Source organism: Erinaceus europaeus, chromosome 23 (assembly GCF_950295315.1).
Source record: "Erinaceus europaeus chromosome 23, mEriEur2.1, whole genome shotgun sequence".
Classification (NCBI taxonomy): Eukaryota; Metazoa; Chordata; class Mammalia; order Eulipotyphla; family Erinaceidae; genus Erinaceus; species Erinaceus europaeus.
Window position 1 is genome coordinate 10758787 of NC_080184.1, and position 21125 is coordinate 10779911.

General features: G+C 45.0%; 2 protein-coding genes across 3 annotated transcripts in view; one reads left to right on the top strand and one right to left on the bottom strand.

The window, feature by feature from the left end:
- Window positions 1-20451, top strand: part of ZNF317 (zinc finger protein 317) — a 371627-nt gene extending 351176 nt beyond the window's left edge. The window contains exons 3-10 of one of the 2 annotated variants that reach the window (XM_016189543.2): window positions 2539-2596; window positions 3298-3437; window positions 4380-4506; window positions 7430-7525; window positions 9294-9376; window positions 11107-14203; window positions 18432-18490; window positions 18585-20451. In XM_016189543.2, coding sequence (XP_016045029.2) covers window positions 2572-2596; window positions 3298-3437; window positions 4380-4506; window positions 7430-7525; window positions 9294-9376; window positions 11107-12426 — 1791 coding nt within the window. In that variant the 5' untranslated portion in view covers window positions 2539-2571 and the 3' untranslated portion in view covers window positions 12427-14203; window positions 18432-18490; window positions 18585-20451. Of the gene's footprint in view, window positions 1-2538; window positions 2597-3297; window positions 3438-4379; window positions 4507-7429; window positions 7526-9293; window positions 9377-11106; window positions 14204-18431; window positions 18491-18584 lie in introns of those variants that run through there. The other variant, XM_060181644.1, reaches the window with a different exon arrangement.
- On the bottom strand, window positions 18302-19457 carry LOC103116119 (olfactory receptor 7A17-like). The gene has a single exon (XM_007525985.3). The coding sequence runs from the start codon at window positions 19455-19457 to the stop codon at window positions 18522-18524; it is 936 nt and encodes a 311-aa protein (XP_007526047.1). The 3' UTR covers window positions 18302-18521.
- Window positions 20452-21125: the final 674 nt, after the last annotated feature.

The window sequence follows — 21125 nt, forward strand, 5'->3', positions numbered from 1 at the left end:
GCCCCTGGTCCCTGGCTTTGACCCCCTGGGGGGGGGAACTTCACAAGTGGTGGAGCAGGTCTGCGGGTGTCTCTCAGTCTCTCCCCCTCTCTATCTCCCTCTTCCCCTCTCCATTTCTGTCTCTAGCCAACAAAATAGCCACCTGGAGCAATGAATTTGTCCTGCTGGCATCGAACCCCGGAGCAAAAAATAAAAATAAAAACAAGTCACCCTACTTAGGAGTCAGAAGCTAGTTAACCTAGTAGAGCACTTACCATGCACAAGGATCCTGGGTTCGAGCCCCAGTATGTCAGGCTTGCACCTTGGGTGTCACAGGGGAAACATCACATGTTGTAAGGCAGTGCTTTGAGTGTTTCCCACTTCTCTCCCCCCCAACTCTTCCTCCCTCCTTCCAAAGGAACAAAAAAGAGCAAGAATGAGAACAGTGGCGACAGAGAGGGAGAGAAAAAGTGTGAGAGAGAGAGTGAAAGAGAGGAGGGAGAGAAAGGCAAAAGGGAGGGAGGGAGAGACACGGAGAAGAGGAGGGAGACAGAGGGGGAGTGTTGCCACTTCTGTCTCTCTTTCTCTGAAAAAAGAGAACATGGCACAAAGTGCAAGGACCGGTGTAAAGATCCCGGTTTGAGCCCCCGGCTCCCCACCTGCAGGGGCGTCACTTCACAGGCGGTGAAGCAGGTCTACAGGTGTCTGTCTTTCTCTCCCGCTCTCTGTCTCCCTTCCTTTCTCCACTTCTCTCTGTCCTATTCAATAATGGCAACAGCAATAACAATGACAGCAACAAGGGCAACAAAATGGGAAAAATGGCCCCCGGGAGCAGTGGATTCATAGTGCAGGCACCGAGCCCCAGTAGTAACCCTGGAGGCAAAAGAAAAATACACACACACAAGCGCACACACACACACACACACACACACACACACCAAAAGTTTGAAAGGATATTAACAAAACCATAGAATAAGAGGGGTACAATTCTGGACTATATCTAGGTTTGGGGACTTTATTGGGGAGTGGAACACCTGGAATGGAATTAGAGAATACTATGAAAGGAAAGGTCTCACCCGAGTGATGAACCTGAAGGGTTGTCATTCCACACCTGAAGTCTCTGGTCACAGTCTGAAGTGAAGCATGTTGGGATGGCACTGGTTGTGTTGATTAGGTTGCGATCCGTGGATGAAATATTCTTTGATTTGAATTGAGAGCAGTATGCAGGAAAGTGGACTCCACCCTAAGGTTCCAGGACTGGGGGAAATATAGGCTCTATAGTGGAAATGTGAGGTTCCTGTTGTCTTAGAGTTCAAGAAGACAACGGATAGTTATTGTTATCGTCACATTATTTCGTTATAGGGTTAACTTTGGAAAGTCCCTTTGTTAGGGTTTGCTGTATAATGCCCAGCATCTTGTATATAGCTGTGCTACCCGTTGCTTCTGTTCTCCCTGGTCTAGGCTTTTCTTATTTTTTTATTTTGTTCTTTTATTTTTTTAAAAATTTTATTAGTGATTTAATACTGATTGACAAAGCTTCAAGATGGCAGGGGCTGTAACTCCACGCCGTTCCTGCCGCCAGAGTTCTGTGTCCCCCCATTCCCTCCATTGGAAAACCTCTGTCATGCTCCCAAGGCGACAGATTATTTATAAAGAAGAGAAGACACAGAGAAGAACTTGGACTGGGTTTGGTGTAGTGCACCAAAGGAAAGGACTCGGGGGTGGGGGGGGTTCGGGTCCTGGAACATGATGGTTGAGGAGGACCTAGTGGGGGTCTATTGTTATGTGGAAAACTGAGAAATGTTTATACACGTACAAACGATTGTATTTACTGTTGACTGTAAAACATTAATTCCCCCAATAAAGAAAAAAAAAATTAAAAAAAATTTAAACAAAACTAAGAAATGAGGCAATTAAGCACATGTGGCCCAAAGCACAAGGACTGGTGTAAGGATCCCAGTTCGAGTCCCCCGGCTCCGCACCTGCAGGGGGAATCGTTTCACAAGTGGTGAAGCAGGTCTGCAGGTGTCTGTCTTTTTCTCCCCTTCTCTGTCTTCTTCTCTCTTTATTTCTGTCTGTCCTATCCAACAATGACGACATCAACAACAACAACAACAGTAACTACAACAATAAAACAAGGGCAACAAAAAGGGAATAAAGAAATAAATAAACATTAATAACAAAACAAGACCTGAGAAATGTTACACATGTACAAACTATTGTATTTTACTGTCAACTGTAAACCATCAATTCCCCCCCCAATAAAGGAATTTAAAAATAACAATACAAACTGATTCTGCTTCCAAAAAAAGAATTTTTTTTTTTTTCGTAAACGTGAACCTGAATCTTCGTTCAGTCAGATCAGTCTGGAAGTTACTTTTAAAAGGAAGTTTCCCAGGATTAGAACCAGACTTTGATCTCAAAGGCTAAAACTTTAGAAAAAGAAGTATCAGGAAGTGACCAAGAAGCGGGGAACGGACACAGAATGTGCCTGGCCGGCTTTATTGTAGGGGAAATTCAGTTACTCGTCCCACTTGTTCTTTTTCTTATTTATTACAGACGCCTGCTTGGAAAGAAGAGAGTAGCTTTCTCATGCCACAACCCCGTCTCCCGTTTGGTAAGTACCTGAGTGCTTGCTTATCCTCAGAAAGTAAGCTTCATCTCATCTCCTATAACTTATTTGACATCAAGGGCGGACACAGGCAGAGAAGGAAGCCTGTCTGAGAAGGAGAGGAAGGGAGTGAGAGAAGAGGGGGTGTGAGCCTCTAAGGCAACTGTGTCTTGGGAGTCTTTTTCTTTTTCTTTTCTTTCTTTTTTTTTTATTTCTTTATTGGGGAATTAATGTTTTACATTCAACAGTAGGGAGTCTCTTTCTGTTTATTTCCATGTATCATTTTAATTGGGGAGGAGGGAGGTGAATGGTTTACATTACAGTTGTCAACATATGGATCCAATTCATTCATTTGCCTCCAGGATTATCACTGGGGCTCTGTGACAGCACTGCGAATCCCCTGCTCCTGGTGGCCTTTTTTTTTTTCTTCTCCTTTCTCTTTTTTTTTATTTGACTGGACAGAAAGAAATTGAGATGGAAGGGGAGGGGGGGAGATAGAGAGGAAGAAAGATAAGACACCTGCAGCCCTGCTTCTCCGCTCATGAAGGGTTCCCCCTGCAGATGAGAGGAGCTGGGGCTCGAACGTGGATTCTTGCACATAGTGATGTGTGTGCTTAATCTGGCGCCCCACTGCCCGGCCCCTGTTTCTTTTCTTAGAGTTTTCTGAATTTCACTGGCTAATTCTGATGGCCCTTCTCTTCCTTTAGCCAGATCCACCCAGAACCCTGCCTGTATTCAGAAGACAGAAAGTCCTCTTTCTCCAAAAGACCCCTCCTGTCCCCAGGATATGGACCCATTTGCTTGCAATGACCTGGAATCCCTTATACCAACCATTCTTGATTCTCAGGTATGTCAGAATCTCAGGGTCCATTCGGGTAGAAGGGGCACCTTGGAACACCCCAGCACCTTGGAACACCCCAGCACCTAAACAAATTCTGTGATCGAGGCCAAGCGTGGCACACTTGGTTAAGGGCACGCCTTATAGTGTGCAAGGACCCAGGTTGAAGTCCCTGGTCCTCCACCTGCAGGGAGGAAAAGCTTCAAGAGTGATGAAGTAGGGCTGCAGGTATCTCTCTGTCTTTCTCACTCTTGGTCTCCCCCTCTCCTCTTGATTCCTCTTTGCCTCTATCCCTCTCTATCTCCCCTTCCCCTCTTGATTTCTCTCTGTCTCTGCCCCAAAATAATAATAATAATTAAAAAAGAGATTAAAAAAAATCTATAACCAAAGCCGGATAATGGTTTAAAAGACCCAACCTGTGTTATAGTCTGTGTTTTTATTGGATTACAAGAAGAAATAACTTATAAGTACCAGGACTCCCCCCCCCCCCAAACACACACACAAAATAATAGCTTGGAACTTTCAGGCCAGGTTAATGGTGTAAAGAGATTGGACCTTGTGCCTTTGGAGTTGGATCCGAGGTAATAAATGGGTTGAAATTCCATTGTCACTGGAAGAACCTGAGGACAGTCTTTGAGATTAAGTGCTGAGAGTCAGTAACTCAAGCTGTGCTTTCTGATCTTTTTTTTTTTTTTTTAATGTTTATCACTGGACAATGCCAGAAAAATTGAGACACGAAGGAGATAGTGGGAGGGAGACAGAGAGAAATTGAGGGGGGCTAGGTAGAGGGAGAGAGACAGAAATTGAGAGGGGAGGGGGAAGATAGGGAGAGAGACAGAGAGACCCCTGCAGCCTTGCTAAATTTACCACTTGTGAAGCTTCCCCCCTGCAGGTGGGGACCTGGGGCTTGAGCTCGGGTCCAGTGAGTCCAAACTGTGCATGGCCTTTCAGGAATCAGTGACTTTTCAAGATGTCGCTGTGGACTTCACTGAGAAGGAGTGGCCCCTGCTGGATTCCTCCCAGAGGAAACTGTACAAGGATGTAATGTTGGAAAACTATAGCAATCTCACGTCCATAGGTAAGGCTGGCATTTCTTTTTATATGATTATTAGTGATTTAATAATGATGAACTAGGTTGCCAGATACAGAGGTACAATTGCCACACAATTCCCACCACCAGAGTTCTGTATCCCATCCCCTCCATTGGAAGCTTCCCTATTCTTTATTCTTCTGGGAGTATAGACCCAACGATCATTATGGGGTGCAGAAGGTGGGACATCTGGCTTTGTAATTGCTTCTCTGCTGGACATGAGTGTTGACAGGTGGATCCATCCCCCCCCCAGCCTGTTTCTCTCTCTTTCCCTAGTGGGGCAGGGCTCTGGGGAGGTGGGGGTTCCAGGAGACATTGGTGAGGTCGTCTGCCCAGGGAAGTCAGGTTGGCATCATGATACCATCTGCAACTTGGTGACTGAAAAGCATAAAGATGTAAAGCAGAATAAAGACAACAATGAGATACCACTTCACTCCTGTGAGAATGTCATACATCAGAAAAGGTAACAGCAGCAAATGTTGGAGAGGTTGTGGGGTCAAAGGAACCCTCCTGCACTGCTGGTGGGAATGTCAATTGGTCCAACCTCTGTAGAGAACAGTCTGGAGAACTCTCAGAAGGCTAGAAATGGACCTACCCTATGACCCAGCAATTCCTCTCCTAGGGATATATCCTAAGGAACCCAACACATTCATCCAAAAAGATCTGTGTACACATATGTTCTTAGCAGCACAATTTGTAATAGCCAAAACCTGGAAGCAACCCAGGTGTCCAACGAAGATGAGTGGCTGAGCAAGTTGCAGTAATATATATATGAATTACTCAGCTATAAAAAATGGTGACTTCACCATTTTCAGCCGGTCTTGGATGGACCTTGAAAAATTCATGTTAAGTGAAATAAGTCAGAAACAGAAGGATGAATATGGGATGATCTCACTCTCAGGCAGAAGTTGAAAAACAAGATCAGAAAAGAAAACACAAGTAGAACCTGAACTGGAATTGGCATATTGCACCAAAGTAAAAGACTGGGGTGGGTGGGTGGGGAGAATACAGATCCAAGAAGGATGACAGAGGACTTAGTGGGTGTTGTATTGTTGTATGGGAAACTGGGGAATATTATGCATGTTCAAACTATTTATTTACTGTTGAATGTAAACCATTAATTCCCCAATAAAGAAATCAAATTAAGGAAAGATCTAAAGCAGAACAAATTGTTTAATAATCAGGAACCCAAAGGTAAGAGTATAGCAGATGAAACTAGAAGTCTTTTTGGGAAGAAGCTAGGAAATCTATTTTATGTATGTTCCAAGGGGCTGTGACTTTAGTAATTTATAAGCATAACATTTTTTCATTTTTTGTTAGTTGTTTGCTTGTTTATTTTTATTTATTTATTATTATTTTTTTGTTTTTCTTCCTTTGTACCATTGTGGGAATGCAGTACTTAATTGTGATCTAGGAACTGGGGGTTTGCAATGTGCAGTTGTGAATAAGCTGGTCTAATATTCACCCCCTCATGGTGTTGACCCAGAGATCTTGAGTTCCATCCACTCCTTTGACTTGAGGCCAGAAAATGTGTTTTAAGTGTGGGATTACTGCTCTGAGTTAAAAGAAAATAAAATCTCATTTGTTTGAAGGATAAACTGTGGGGGAATTGTAGGTATTTGCTCAGTGAAAACCTCTCACTGTTGTCTTTTTTATATATGTAATATTTTTATTAGTGATTTCATAATGACTGGCAAGATTGTAAGATAGGAGGGGGTACAATTGCCACACAATTCCCACCAGCAGAGTTCCGTATCCCATCCCCTTCATTGGAAGCTTCCCTAGTCTTTATCCCTCTGGGAGTATAGACCCAGGATCATTATGGGGGTGCAGAAGGTGAGAGGTCTGGCTTCTGTAATTGCTTCTCAGCGGGACATAGGGGTTGACAGATGGATCCACACCTCCAGCCTGTCTCTCTCTTTCCCTAGTGAGGCAGGGCTCTGGGCAGGTGGGGTTCCAAGGACACATTGGTGAGGTCGGTCTGCCCAGGGAAGTCAGGTTGGCATCATGGTAACATCCTGCAACTTAGTGGCTGAAAAGCAGTAAGACACAAAGCAGAACAATTTGTTTAATAATCAGGAACCTAGAGGTAAAATTACAGCAGATGAAATTTGGGGTCTTCCCCCTAATGACTTTGGGTCCATACTCCAGAGGGATAAAGAATAGGAAATCTTATCAGGGGAGGGGATGGGATACGGAGTTCTGGTGGTGGGAATTGCACCCCCTCTTATACTGTGGTCTTGTTAGTGTTTCCATTTTATAAATAAATAAATAAATCACAACAGAAAAAGAAATTTGGGGTCTTCATGTTGGAAGGAGGTAGAAAGTGTATTTTAGGTATATTTCAAGGGGGCCATGACTTCAGTAATTTTTTTCCTGAGCCCGGCAGCTAACATGCAAATGGGCTAGGAGTATTGTCTGGGAAGATGGTGTCAGAGTTGAGGAGAGGACTAGAAAACTAGGGAAGTGCAGAGAGAAACTAAATATGAGGAAAGTATAGAAATACCATTATCTCTTAGTTATCTTGGGGCCGGGTGGTGGCACACCTGGTCAAGTGCACATAGTACTAAGTACAAGGACCTGCTCAAGGATTGGGGTTCGAGCCCCCCGGCTTCCCAACCTACAGGGAGGACACTTCACAAGTGGTGAAGCAGGTCTGCCAGTGTCTTATCTTTCCCCCTTCTCTATCTTCCCCATCTCTCTCAACTTCTGTCTCTATCCAATAAAATGGGGGAAAAAAAATGCCCACCAAGAGCACTGGATTTATAGTGCAGGCAAAAACAAACAAACAAAAAATCATAACTGTCCCTCCTTAATACACTGGAGATCCAAACATTAAAGCCACCTAATACATGGAATTTCCCTCTGCCCAGTCCTCACTCCGTGTGCGTGTTTTTTTCTCCCTGAACAGGGTACCATGTTGGCAAACCCAGCCTGATCTCACACTTAGAGCAAGAACTGGAGCCACGGACTGAGGAGAGGGGAAGTCCATCAGGCAGATGTCCCGGTAAGCTCCAAACACAAATAAGTGTTTCTGTGTCCCAGCTGTGCATACTGATTAAAATGGAGACCGGGGGGTGAGGGTTGGTCGTGGTCAGGTGGTAACACACTGGATGCAAAGCACAGGGACCACCATGAGGATCCCGGTTCGAGCCCCTGGCTCTCCACCTGCAGGGGAGTCATTTCACGGGCGGTGAAGCTGGTCTGCAGGTGTCTCTCTTTCTCTCCCCCTCTGTCTTCCCCTCCTCTCTCCATTTCTCTCTGTCCTATCCAACAATGACGACGACAACAGTAACAGCAATAAGGGGCAGCAAAACGGGGGGGAAAAATGGCCTCCAGGAGCAGTGGGTTTGTAGTGCAGGCACTGAACCCCAGCGATAATCCTGGAGGGAAAACAGAGTGGAGGCCAGATCCACTAAGAGCTGTTAGCCCTGGATAACTCGACAGTAATCTCTGTGTCTATGCCGGGCCATTCGAACTCCTTTGGAGCTCAGTTTTAATTACTTATTTATTCATTTCTACTTGCCACTAGTCGCCGGGACTCGAGGCCAGCACTGTGAATCCACTGGTCTGGTGGGCCATTTTCATGCCTTCTTTTTTTTTTTATGACTCTGATTTTATTTTTATTTTATTTTATTTACTTATTATTGGATAAAAATAGAACTTGAGAGGGGAGGGGAAGATTGAAAGGAAGAGAGAGAGAGAGAGAAAGAGAGAGAGAGATCTGAAGCCCTGCTTCACTGCTTGTGAAGCTTTCCATTTTCAGGTGGGGACCAAGGGCTTGAACCTGGGTCGTTGTACACTGTCATTTATGCACTTAACTAAGTACTCCAGCATCTGCCCCCCCTTCTCTCTCTCTCTCTTTTTCTTCTTTCTTTCTTTCTTTCTTTCTCTCTTTCTCTCTTTCTTTCTTTCTTTCTTTCTCTCTCTTCCTTTCTTTCTTTTAACCAGGTATTCTACCACCTGGCTTGTTTCTGTTTTCCTTCTTTCTTCCTTTCCTGTCTTTCCTTATTCCATCTCTCTGTCTTTTTTTTTTTTTTTTAATTTTTTTTGTTATGGGATAGAGACATAGAAACTGAGAGGGGAGGTGGAAACAGGGAGAGGGAGAGAGAGGGAGAGAGAGAAACAGACACCTGCACACCTGCTTCACTGCTTGTGAACCTTCCACCTTGCAGGTGGGGAGCTGGGGACTCAAACTCAGATCCTTGTGTGTTGTGCTTTGGGTGCTTAACTGGGTGTACCACCACTCAGCCCTCTCATAACTTTCATTTGTACCAAACCCTTTTTTTTTCCCTTCCCTTCCCTTCCCTTCCCTTCCCTTCCCTTCCCTTCCCTTCCCTTCCCTTCCCTTCCCTTCCCTTTTTATTAGTGACTTAATACTGATTTACAAAATTATAAGATGACAGGGGTACAACTCCACACCGTTTCCTCCACCAGAGCTCTGAATCCCCAATCCCTGCAGTGTAAACCATAGCAATACTGAGCCACTTCTTACTACATATCTGTCTATCGTTGGTGACAGTCCTTGAATTCCATCTTACTGAATTCACTTAAATTTCTTCCTCTTTTGTGCCAGATATCCCAGATGGGAGTATTGCCCCATCTTTATTCAAATGCAGTTTGCTCTTCCCATTGTGACTACCTCCCTCTCATAGGGATGGTATTAAAATAAAATTAAAAAAAAATCATAATACTAATAAAAGACAGGTCTGTTTTTGTCCCTGTGCATTTTCTTTTTCCAGTATATAAATTCAATTTTTCCCAATTTGTTTCAGATCGGGAAGCTCCAGCTACAACCAAGTGGTCAAGTCTTATGAAAAATATTTTTGGGAACGAGGCGGCCAATGTCGTTACGGTGGTAAGGCTTCTCTGGGATCATTCCAGAACTTCTCTATTAGCAGAAAAATCAAGGCCACCTAAGTTTGAAAGGCAGGTTAAAAAACCAGACAGATGTTGGCAGACGGTGGCTCACTTAGTTGAGCACACACATAACAGTGTGCAAGGACCCGGGTTCAAGCACCTAATTACCACCTGTAGGGGGAATGCTTCAGGAGTGGTGAAGTAGGGCTGCTGGTGTCTCTGTGTCTCTCTCTATCACCCTTTCCAGTCTCAATTTCTGTGTCCAGTAATAAATTAAAAGATTAATATACATATATATGTGTGTATGACAGTTACCGTTTCCCAAGCAGAAACATTTTAAAGAGGCACAGAGCTTGGGGGTAGATAGCATAATGGTTATGCACAGAGACTGTCATGCTTGAAACTCCAAAGTCTCAGGTTCAATTCCCCGTAGCACCATAAGCCAGAGCTGAGTAAACAAAAAAAGAAAAAGAAAGAAAGAAAGAAACACTGCATATTAACCAGTTTAGAAGAAAGCCTAAACATAGTTCTAACATTCTTTTTAAATTAATTTGTTTATAAAATGGAAACACTGACAAGACCATAGGATAACAGGGGTACAATTCCCACAACCAGAGCTCCGTATCCCATCACCTCCCCTGATAGCTTTCCTAGTCTTTAACCCAGTGGGAGTATGGATCCAAGGTCATTATGGGGTGCAGAAGATGGAAGGTCTGGCTTCTGTAATTGCTTCCCAGCTTAACATGAGCGTTGACAGGTGGATCCATACTCCCAGCCTGCCTCTCTCTTTCCCTAGTGGGGCAGGCCTCTGAGAAAGTGGAGCCCAGGACACATATTGGTGGGGTTATCTGCCCAGGGAAATCTAGTTAGCATTATGGTAGCATCTGGAACCTGGTGGCTGAAAAGAGAGTTAACATATAAAGCCAAACAAATTGATGATTAATCATGAACCTAAAAGCTGGAATATTGCAGATGAAGATTTGGGGCTTTTGTTTTTGAAAAAGCTAGTAGGTCTATTTTAGGTATATTCCAAAGGCCCCATGACTTTATTAGTTTTTCTCCTGAGCCTGACCTCTGATATGCAGGTGGACCCAAGTTATTGTCTGGGGAGATGATGTCATGTCTAGTAAAAGGGCTAGAAAGCTGGATTAGGGAAGAGAGTAGCTCCCAAATGTGGGAAAAGTGTATAAATATTCTTGACTGTTATCCCCATGTATTTGATCTGAGTCCCATATTCGGCACAGGAGCCTATGTGACCTCTGCATCCCTGTAGGTCTAAACTCACATTTTATGGTCATCAGTAGGAACATTCCAAGTTGCACCAATTTCAGAATCCATTTTCCTCAGGTGGTAGATAGAGTATGTAGTCCAGCCTCCCTTTGGAGGATGGAACATTCTCTACCATTGTTGATCCACGCTGAGGACAAGGTCCTATGTTCTAACATTCTTAAAGAGTAAAGAGGTCCATGGGGCAGGGGAGTGGGGTGGGTGGTAATACAGATATACAGGCACACACACACACACACACACACACATATATATATTTTGCCTCCAGTGTTATCACTGGAGCTCAGTGCCTGCACTACAAATCCACTTCACTTGTGGCCAATTTTTTTTTTTTTGATAGGGCAGAGAAATTGAGATAGTAGAATGTTGTACTTCTAGGGATAATTCTTAAGGGTGAAATGGATGTCAGAAATCACTCAGCACTCATCTTCTGATCATCAGGAAAGTCGGCATCCTCGAGAGACATCCCCTGAATATAGTCACGTGTGGGAAGCCTTCAGCGTGGGAGCCCATCTCTCTCAGCGCACTGGGAAGACCACCAGCAAGAGACCCAGTTACCGCCGGGACCGTGGGGTCACCCTTCAGACCCGGTCACCCCTCACCCAGCACCCAAGCATCTACAACGGGAGAAAAATGCACGAGTGTCACCAGTGCCAGAAGGCCTTCACCACCAGCGCTTCCCTCACACGGCACAGGAGGATCCACACCGGGGAGAAACCTTACGAGTGCAACACCTGCGGTAAAGCATTCAACGACCCCTCTGCCCTCCGGAGCCACTCGAGAACTCACCTCACGGAAAAACCCTTTGACTGCAGTCAGTGCGGGAACGCCTTCCGCACCCTCTCCTCCCTCAAGATACACACACGCGTTCACACCGGGGAGAGGCCTTATAAGTGTGAGGAGTGTGGCAAGGCCTACGGCCGGAGCTGCCACCTCATCGCTCACAGAAGGACACACACCGGCGAGAGGCCCTACGGATGCCACGACTGCGGGAAGGCCTTCCAGCACCCGTCCCACCTCAAAGAGCACGTCAGGAACCACACGGGAGAGAAGCCCTACGAATGCACGCTGTGTGGGAAAGCCTTCCGCTGGAAGTCCAACTTCAACCTGCACAAGAAGAACCACACGGCGGAGAAGACGTATGAATGTAAAGACTGCGGCAAGTCCTTCGGGGACCTCTTGACCCGGAGGAAACACATGAGAATCCACATCGTGAAGAAGCCGGCAGAATGCAGACAGTGTGGGAAAACCTTCCGCAACCAGTCGATCCTAAAGACACACATGAACTCCCACACGGGGGAGAAGCCTTATGGATGCGACCTGTGCGGGAAAGCTTTCAGCGCCAGCTCCAACCTGACAGCCCACAGGAAGATCCACACCCAGGAGAGACGCTACGAATGCAGCAGCTGCGGGAAAGTCTTTGGAGATTACTTATCCAGGAGGAGACACATGAGCGCCCACCTGGTCAAGAAGCGTGTGGAGTGCCGGCAGTGCGGGAAGGCCTTCCGCAACCAATCGACGCTCAAGACACACATGAGGAGCCACACGGGAGAGAAGCCCTATGAGTGCGACCACTGCGGCAAGGCCTTCAGCATCGGCTCCAACCTGAATGTGCACAGGAGGATCCACACCGGGGAGAAGCCCTACGAGTGCCTTGCCTGTGGGAAAACTTTCAGCGATCATTCGTCCCTTCGGAGCCACGTGAAGACACACCGGGGAGAGCAACTCTACGTCTCCTCATTGTGGAAGAGGCTCCAGTGATTTGATTTTTTGTCTTGTTTTTCTCTCGAGAAAAGCAGAGGGCTCACACTGGAAGGAGAATTCTGATAGGGGAAGGAAGCTCTTATGAACTCATCTTCTTGGCCACGTGCAAGACGTCTTGTCTGGGAAGAAGTCATGTTTGTGTAAATCAGTCACACAGATTACACGGGTTTTCTACTCTTATTTTTATTATTTTGTTATGATTTTGGAGAATCATGAGAACTCAAGCTACAGAAGAAAATGTATTTCCAATGTTGGGGGGTGGGGAGGGGGTGGGCAGTGGTACACTGGGTTAAGTGCACATAGCACAAAAGCATAAGGACCCAGACAATAAGAAGTCATATTTGTGTAAATCAGTCACACAGATTACATGGGTTTTCGACTCTTATTTTTATTATTTTGTTATGATTGGAGAATCGTGAGAACTCAAGCTACAGAAGAAAATTTATTTCCAATGTTGGGGGGCGGGCAGTGGCACACTGGGTTAAGTGCACATAGCACAAAAGCATAAGGACCCAGACAAGGATCTCGGTTTGAGCCCCCTGGCTCCCCACCTGCAGACTTCACAAGCGATGAAGCAGGTCTGCGGGTGTCTCTCTGTCTCTCTCCCGACCTCCCTCTCCCCTCTCACTCTCTTCTCTCAATTTCTCTCTGTGTCCTATCCAATAAAATGGAAAAAATGGCCACCAGGAGTAGTGGATTCATAGTGCTGGCATTGAGCCCTCAGTGATAACCCTGGAGACCAAAAATAGATATGTTTCTAGTGTGGAGAGGCCAGCTGTGTACATTTTAATTCCTCACTACATGCTGAATGAGGGAAGGGAACCTTTGCTTGGTATTCTAATGTGGACATGTCTTGTACCACCTCCAGGCCCCCTATAATTGCTGATTTCAAATGCACTATGACAAGAGCATGGCATATCAGATGAACCCACTAGAAAGTTTCCAGCCTCCTATCTAGCTGAGAGTAGTGAATGCTTCCTCTGTATCTCTTCTGCCTTTCTCAAGAACCCCCCCCCCCCTTTTTCTTTTAAATCAGACCAGACAGGTGTTCTAATCTCTAAAGCGTCTCACAGGTTCTCTCTGTTCTGTTGACCTCCAGCCTCATAACAGCACGTTTACATTGCTCAGCTCCCAGTTGCTTTTTTGTTTTGTTTTAACCTGTTACTTATCGGATAGAAATAGCCAGAAATCGAAAGGGAAGTGGGTGATAGGGAGAGAGACACCTGCAGCCCCTGCTTCACCACTTACAAAGCTTGCCCACCCCCTCCGCAGGTGCAGACTGGGGGCTGGAACCTGGGCCCTTGTGCATTGTAATGTGCGGTTTAACCGGGTGCACCATAAGATATAGTGGGACACGAGCCCGGGAGAGACACTCCAACTCCAGAGCTCTCCCTGCTACCATAGCAAAAACCCTCTGGCTCTCCAAGCCTCACATGGCAACAGAACCTTGCTGCAGGCAGAATCAGGAACTTGGCGTCAGCTTACCCCTCCCCACCCCAAACTTCTTCACTGGTCCTCTCGCAATGTATAAAGTCCAAGTGACAGTGCCTGGCCAATATGCCACTGTATAAACTGATAAAAGCTGTTAAAAAAAAAAAAAAAGTATGGGTTATTTACACCTGGGTTGTTTTTTTTTTTTACTTTTTAAAGATATTATCTTTACTTATTGGAAAGAGACAGCCAGAAATTAAGAGGAAGGGGGAGATAGAGAGGGAGAGGAACAGAGAGACACCTGCAGCCCTGCTTCACCACTTGCAAAGCTTTCCCCCTACAAGTGGAGACCTGGGACTTGAATCCAGGTCCTTATGCGTTGTAACGTGCACGTAACCAGGTGACCTGACCTGACCTGCATACCTGGGCTCTTCATGCTTTATTTGGAATAAGCCTTGTGTTTTCATGCCTCAGTATTTTCCTTCTAACAAAAACAACAACAACAAAAAAAAAAAAAGAAGAAGAAGAAGAAACCTAGTCTTTTCTAAACCATATTTAAAATACAATAAAAACCTTTAGATAGAGGATGGTTTTTTTAAAAAAACAGCCAAACAAATACTGGAGTAATTATTCATCCCTTCACATCTTGCAGAGGGAACCAATATTTAAAGATGTAGGCCCCAGGCTTAGTGATCCTGGCCTCCCCAGTAGCTGTGTCTGCATTTGCCCTGAATTTATTATCTCCACTCTGCCTAGTACTTGAGGGGAAAAAAAAAAAAACACCAAGTAAATGGATGATTGGTTTAAATTACTTTGGATATGTTAAATTTTGTTTAATGTGGCTTTTTTTTTTCTGTTGCTGGTGGGGGAGGGGATGGGTTCTTTTATACCCAGCTTTAGATGCTGGGATCATAAAGTTGCTTTGAATATTTTTTTTAAATGTATTTTTGTTGTTGTTGGGGTCAGGGGGTGGTGATGTGTTCTGCAATACCCAGCTGCTTTTGCTTGGAGGCTGTTGTAACCTTATCATCAGTGAGGTGTCATAATCACTAGGATGCCACATACAATCTGCTTTTAATTGTTGAGTTTGGCTTTTTAGAACTCTATCTAAAAATTTATTATTATTATTATATTGTTGGATAGAGTTAGAAACTGAGAAGGGTGGGGAAGATAGGGAAAGAAACAGCCCTACTTCACCACTCATGAAGCTTTCTCCTTGCAGGTGGGCCCCAGGGGCTTGAACCCCGGTCCTTATGCACTGTAAAGTGAGCACTTAATCAGGTCTTCCACCATCTGCCCCCTGTCTCTCTCTCTCTCTCTCTCTCTCTTTTTCTCCAGGGTTGTTGCTGGAGCTTGGTGCCTACACTACAAATCCACTGCTCCTGGAGGCCATTTTTTCCCATTTTGTTGCCCCTTGTGGTTGCCCTTGTTGGCGTTATTATTGTTGCCGTTGATGATGTTGTTGTTGGATAGGACAGAGAGAAATTGAGAGAGGAGGGGAAGACAGAGAGGGGGAGAGAAAGACAGACCTTTGCAGACCTGCTTCACCGTTTGTGAAGCGACCCCTCTGCAGGTGGGGAGCCAGAGACTCAAATCAGGATCCTTACGCTGGTCCTTGCGTTTTTTGCCATGTGTGCTTAACCCACTGCACTACCACCCGGCCCCCTCTGTCTCTCTCTTTTAATCTTTTAATTTATTTATTCTTGGATAGAGACAGAAATTGAGAGACGAAGGGGAGATAGAGGGAAAGAGAGACACCAAGCAGGAAAAAGATGGCTGCTAGGAGTGGTGGATTCGTAGTGCTGGCACTGAGCCCCATTAATAACTGGAAGCCAAAGAAAAAAGGAAGGTAGGCAGGCAAAGGAAAGGAAAAGAAAAAGAAAAAAAATTAAAGGAAAGAGAACAAAGAAAAAGCTGCCTGGTTGCTTTTCACTTACAGAGTCTTGCAAGCAGGTGTCCGGATGAGTGGTCACAGCTCCAGATTGTGTGTGATAGGTCCAACTACAATTAAAAGTTTCCCTCAGCTCATTAGTATTGAAATAGCAATAATGGACAGGTTCTGGGGTCTAGGTCTAGTGAGAAGAACGCTATTTCTTAGTGTTGAGTAAAAGGCATCTTTAATTAGTAGTCTTGGGATTCCAGTGCCGTGAACCCCTCTGACCAATTCATTGTAGAGTCATATTGCATTTTTTTTTCCCCTGTCAGTTCTTGAGACATAAGTAAGAGTACACTAAGGATTATACGTTTTCTTTCTTTCTTTTTTTTTTTTTGCCTCCAGGGTTATCGCTGGGGCTCAGTGCCAGCATTATGAATCCCCTGCGCCTGATGGCCATCTCCCCCAATTTTATGGGATAGGACAGAGAGAAATTGAAAAAGGTCAGGGAAATAGGGAGAGAAAGATAGATACCCGCAGACCTACTTCCCCGCTTGTGAAGTGGACACCCCTGCAGGTGGGAACCTGGGATTTGAACCCAAGTCCTTGCACTTGGTAATGTGTGTGTTTAATTGAGTGTGCCATTGCCTGCCCTTTCTCCTTTTTCAGATTTTTTTGATTATATGTATTGGATAGATACAGCCTGAAATCAAGAAGGATGGTGGAAATAGACAGAGACACAGGCAGCCCTACTTCACCACTCACAAGCTTTCCTCCTGCAAGTGGTGACTGTAGGCTTGGACCTGTGTCCTTGTGCATTGTAACATGCACTCAACCAGGTGCACCATAACACCTTTATTTATTTATTTATATTGATTGCCTTCAGGGTTATCACTAGGGCTTGGTGCCTGCATTACAAATCTACTGCTCCTGGAAGCTATTTTTTTCCCTTTTAAAAAATATTTATTCCATTTTGTTGCCCTTTTTTTTTTTAATTGTTGTAGTTATTGTTGTTACTGATGTCATTGTTGGATAGGACAGAGAGAAATGGAGAGAGGAGGGGAAGACAGAGGGGGAGAGAAAGATAGATACCTGCAGACCTGCTTCACTGCCTTTGGAGTGACTCCCCTGCAGTTGGGGAGTGGGGGGGTTTCGAATCGGGATCCCTATGCCAGTCCTTGCGCTTTGCGCCATGTGCTCTTAACCCTCTGCACTACCATCGGAGTCTTTTTTTTTTTTTTTTTAAAGATTTTATTTATTATTGACTAAAGACAGAGAAATGGAGAGGGGAGGGATAAATAGAGACAGAGAGATACCTGAAGCCCTGCTTCACTACTCATGAAACTTTCCTCCCTGCAGGTGGGGACCAGGGGTTTGAACCACCATCTGTGCGCAATAAAGTGTGTGGTTACCAAGGCGTACAGCCCCCTGCCCCCCACCCCCATCCCCACCCTGTGATCCCCCTTTCTAGTTCTGTCTTCCAAGCTCAACTTCCATGTGGAGTCATCCTATATGTGTCCCTTTCTTCCTGACTCATCTCACCCAGCATTTTTCCTTCTGTTTCCAGAGGAGATGAGACAAAGGTTAAGGCTGAAGAGTTTGTTCTGGTGCCTTAAGTCTTTGGTAGTTGGCCTTGGTTCACCAAACATTGGCCAGATCAATGTTTTTTGTTTTTCTCTGTTTGCTCTTTTTGTTGCGTTTCCATTTCTTTTTTTAATTTATTTTTGAAAAATATTTATTCCCTTTTGTTGTCCTTGTTTTATTGTTGTAGTTATTATTGTTGTCATCGTTGTTGGATAGGACAGAGAGAAATGGAGAGAGGAGGGAAAGACAGAGAAGGGGAGAGAAAGATAGACACCTGCAGACCTGCTTCACTGCCTGTGAAGTGACTTTCTGTTTTTACCTATGATGACTTCCTTTGGAGTTAGAGTTCTTTTAATTTTTCTTCTTTTTTTTTCCCCCTTCCTCCAGGTTTATCACAATGGTTCAGTGCCGGCACCATGAATCCACTGCTCCTGGCAGCCATTTTTTTTCCCCATTTTTATTGGATAGGAGAAATTGAGAGGAGGGGGAGATGCAGAGGGAGAGAGAAAGAGAGAAAGGTGGGAAGCTGGGGGCTCAAATTCGATCCCTGTGTGGGTCCTTGCACTCAGTACTATGTGTGCTTAACCAGGTGTACCACCGCTGAGCCTGACAGTTCCTTTACTTCTTCCGTAGGATTCTTTTCAGTAGTGCATGCAAGGTGGGGTTGTTGGTGGTGAATTCCTTTACTCTTTGTATGTTTGGGAAGCTTTTGGTTTCTCCACACTTAAAGAAAAATAGTTTTAAAAAAACAAAAGCAGGATAGTTTGGCAGGGTAGTTTACACTTGGCTGATCATTTGTATCTTTTTTTTTTTTAAATGCACTTTTATTATCTTTATTTATTGGCTAGAGACCATCAGAAATTGAGAGGAGTGGGGGACGTGGAGAGGGAAGGAGACAAGAGAGATACCTGCAGTCCTGCTTTAACCATTTGCAAAGCTTTCTGCCTGCAGGTGGGACCGGGGGCTTGAAGGAACCTAGGTCCTTGCGCACTGTAACATGCACTCATCTTTATTTTTATTGTATAGAGACAGCCAGAAATTGAGAGAAGGGAGGAGGAGGGAGAGAGACATCTGCAGCCCTGCCTTCACCACTTGCAAAGCTTTACCCCTGTAGGTGGAGGCTGAGGGGGCTTGAACTTGGATCCTTGCACATTGTAATGTGTGCTCAACCAGGTGTGCCACCGTTATTTGTCTTTCCACCATTTTACAGAGAACAAACTCTGCTGAAAAGTCTTCTTAGTGCATCCTTAATGTCCCTGTTTCTCAGGCTGTAGATGAAGGGGTTTAGCATGGGGGTGACCACCGTGTACATCACTGAGGCTACCGAACCCTTCCTGGATGGATGAGCTGCTCCAGACGTGAGGTAGACCCCAAGGCCTGCACCATAGAACAAAGAGATGACAGAGAGGTGAGACCCACAGGTAGAAAATGCTTTATACTTTCCCCGGGTTGAGGAAATACCCATGATAGAAGAGAGAATTCTAGAATAAGAGAAAAGGATTCCCATCAGGGGAATTACACCCAATAGGCCAGTAACAAAATACTGCAGGATGTCATTGACGAAGGTGTCAGAACAGGCAAGCTTGAGGAACTGTTGAAGTTCACAGAAGAAGTGGGGGATTTCTATCTCTGTGCAAAAGGACACTCTCAGGACCATCAGACTCTGCAGCAAAGAATACGTCAGGCAGATCCACCAGCAGAGCAGGAGCAAGAGGCCACAGAGCCTTGGGTTCATGACGACGGTGTAGTGCAGGGGGTTACAGATGGCCACAAAACGGTCGTAGGCCATCACTGTCAGAAGTAAGTCATCCAGCCCTGCAAAAATCATGAAAAAGTACATCTGGACAAGACAGCCTTCGTAGGTGATGGCTTTATCCTGTGTCTGAATGTTTGCCAGCATCTTGGGGACGGTGGTGGAGGTGAAACAGACGTCAACGAAGGACAGGTTGGAGAGGAAGAAATACATGGGGGTGTGGAGGTGTGGGTCAGAGATGGCAGCCAAGATGATGATGAGGTTCCCTGTAACACCCACCAAGTACATGAACAGGAATGCCCCGAAGAGGAAGGGCTCCATGTCCTTATCTTCTGAAAGTCCCAGGAGAATGAAGTTTGAAATGACTGTGTGGTTACCTGCTCCCATGTGCACTTAGGGAACTGGCCTGAAAGAGACAAGAATAGTGTTAAAAGTGTATCAGCCCACTGTTAAAATTCAGTCTGAGCCCGCATTCTGTGGTCATGAGTAGGAATGTTCCAAGCTGCCCCATCTTCAGAACCCATCTTCCTCAGGTGGTAGATAGGTGGTAGATCCTTCAGAGGATGGAACATTCTCTACTGTTGTTGATCCACATTGAGGGCAAGGTCCTATGGGGGTCCACAAAGGGGTCTCAGATCTACAGGGATGCAGAGGTCACATAGGCTCCTAAGTTGAATATGGGCCCCAGATCACATCAAATTGATGGGGTCTACAGTCAACAATATTTATATACCTTTCCATATTAGGGAGCTACTCTCTTCCCTGATCCAGCTTTCTGGTCCTTTTTGTAGCCATGACATCATCTCCCCAGACAATAACTTGGGTCCACCTACATATCAGATGTCAGGCTCAGAAAAAAAAAAAAAAAAAAAAAAACACTAGTGTAGTCTTTGGAATATAACTAAAACAGGCCTACTATTTATCTACAAAACGGAGACCCCCAAATCTTCATCTGCACTATTCCAACCTTTAGGTTCATGATTAGTCAACAATGTGTTTGGCTTGATATGTTAACTCTTTTTAGCCATCATGCTACCATGATGCCAACCTAGGTAGATGACCCCACCAATGTGTCCTGGAGCCCTGCTTCCCCAGATCCCTGCCCTACTAGGAAAGTGAGAGGCTGGGAGTATGGATCAACTTGCCAAGGCCCATGCTCACCGGGGAAGCAATTATACAGAAGCCAGACCTTCCACCTTCTACACCCCACAATGACCCTGGGTCCATACTCCCAGAGGGACAAAGAATAGGGAAGCTATCAGGATAGGGGTTGGATATAAAGTTCTGGTGGTGGGAATTGTGTGAAGTTGTACCTCTCTTATCCTATGGTTTTTGTCAGTGTTTCCTTTTTATAAATAAAAATAAAAAAAATTCAATCTGATTACCAATTTGAAATCTTGAGTGCTTAGATTGAATGAACATATACTCAGCCTATGGTCTATGCATCAAAAAGTTTAAGACATTCAATCCATCTTCCCCACTCATATTAATTAAATTATTATTTGTGATGCTGTGAGTTAATAGAAGTGTATATTAACACCATTCCTACCACCAAAGGTCTGTGTTCCTCCCAAACTCCCCACAAACCTCCCCCCACCGCTGCCCAGTGAAGCTGAACATCCGCCCTCACTCTCCACCCAGAGATTTTTACTTTGGTGTCCTACTCCAAACCCAGTCAGATTCTGCTTTGAGTTTCCCTCAGAGCCCACTTTCCCAGAGCCTTGACAAAAGCAAAAAAGAAAGAAAGGAAAGTAAAAGAGTACTGTACAGAGGCTGAGTAGTGGCCCACCTGGTTAAGTGCACATATTTCCATGAACAAGGACGTAGGTTCAAACCCTTGGTTCTCACCTGCAAAGGGGAAGCTTCACCAATGCTGAGTCAGTGCTGCAGGTGTCTCTCTGTCTCTCCCTCTCAATTTTTCTAGTCTATCAAATAAATACACAAAGTGAAAAAGAATACTGCGCAGATAATTTATAAATAATTTCTCTACTAGCATTTCTCTATTACAGTCTCAATATATTCCTCCTACGCATCCTTGCAATGCTCATAATCTGT

Coding starts and splice junctions, on each gene's coding strand:
- LOC103116119 (XM_007525985.3), bottom strand. CDS start 19,457: ATGGGAGCAGGTAACCACACAGTCATTTCAAACTTCATTCTCCTGGGA.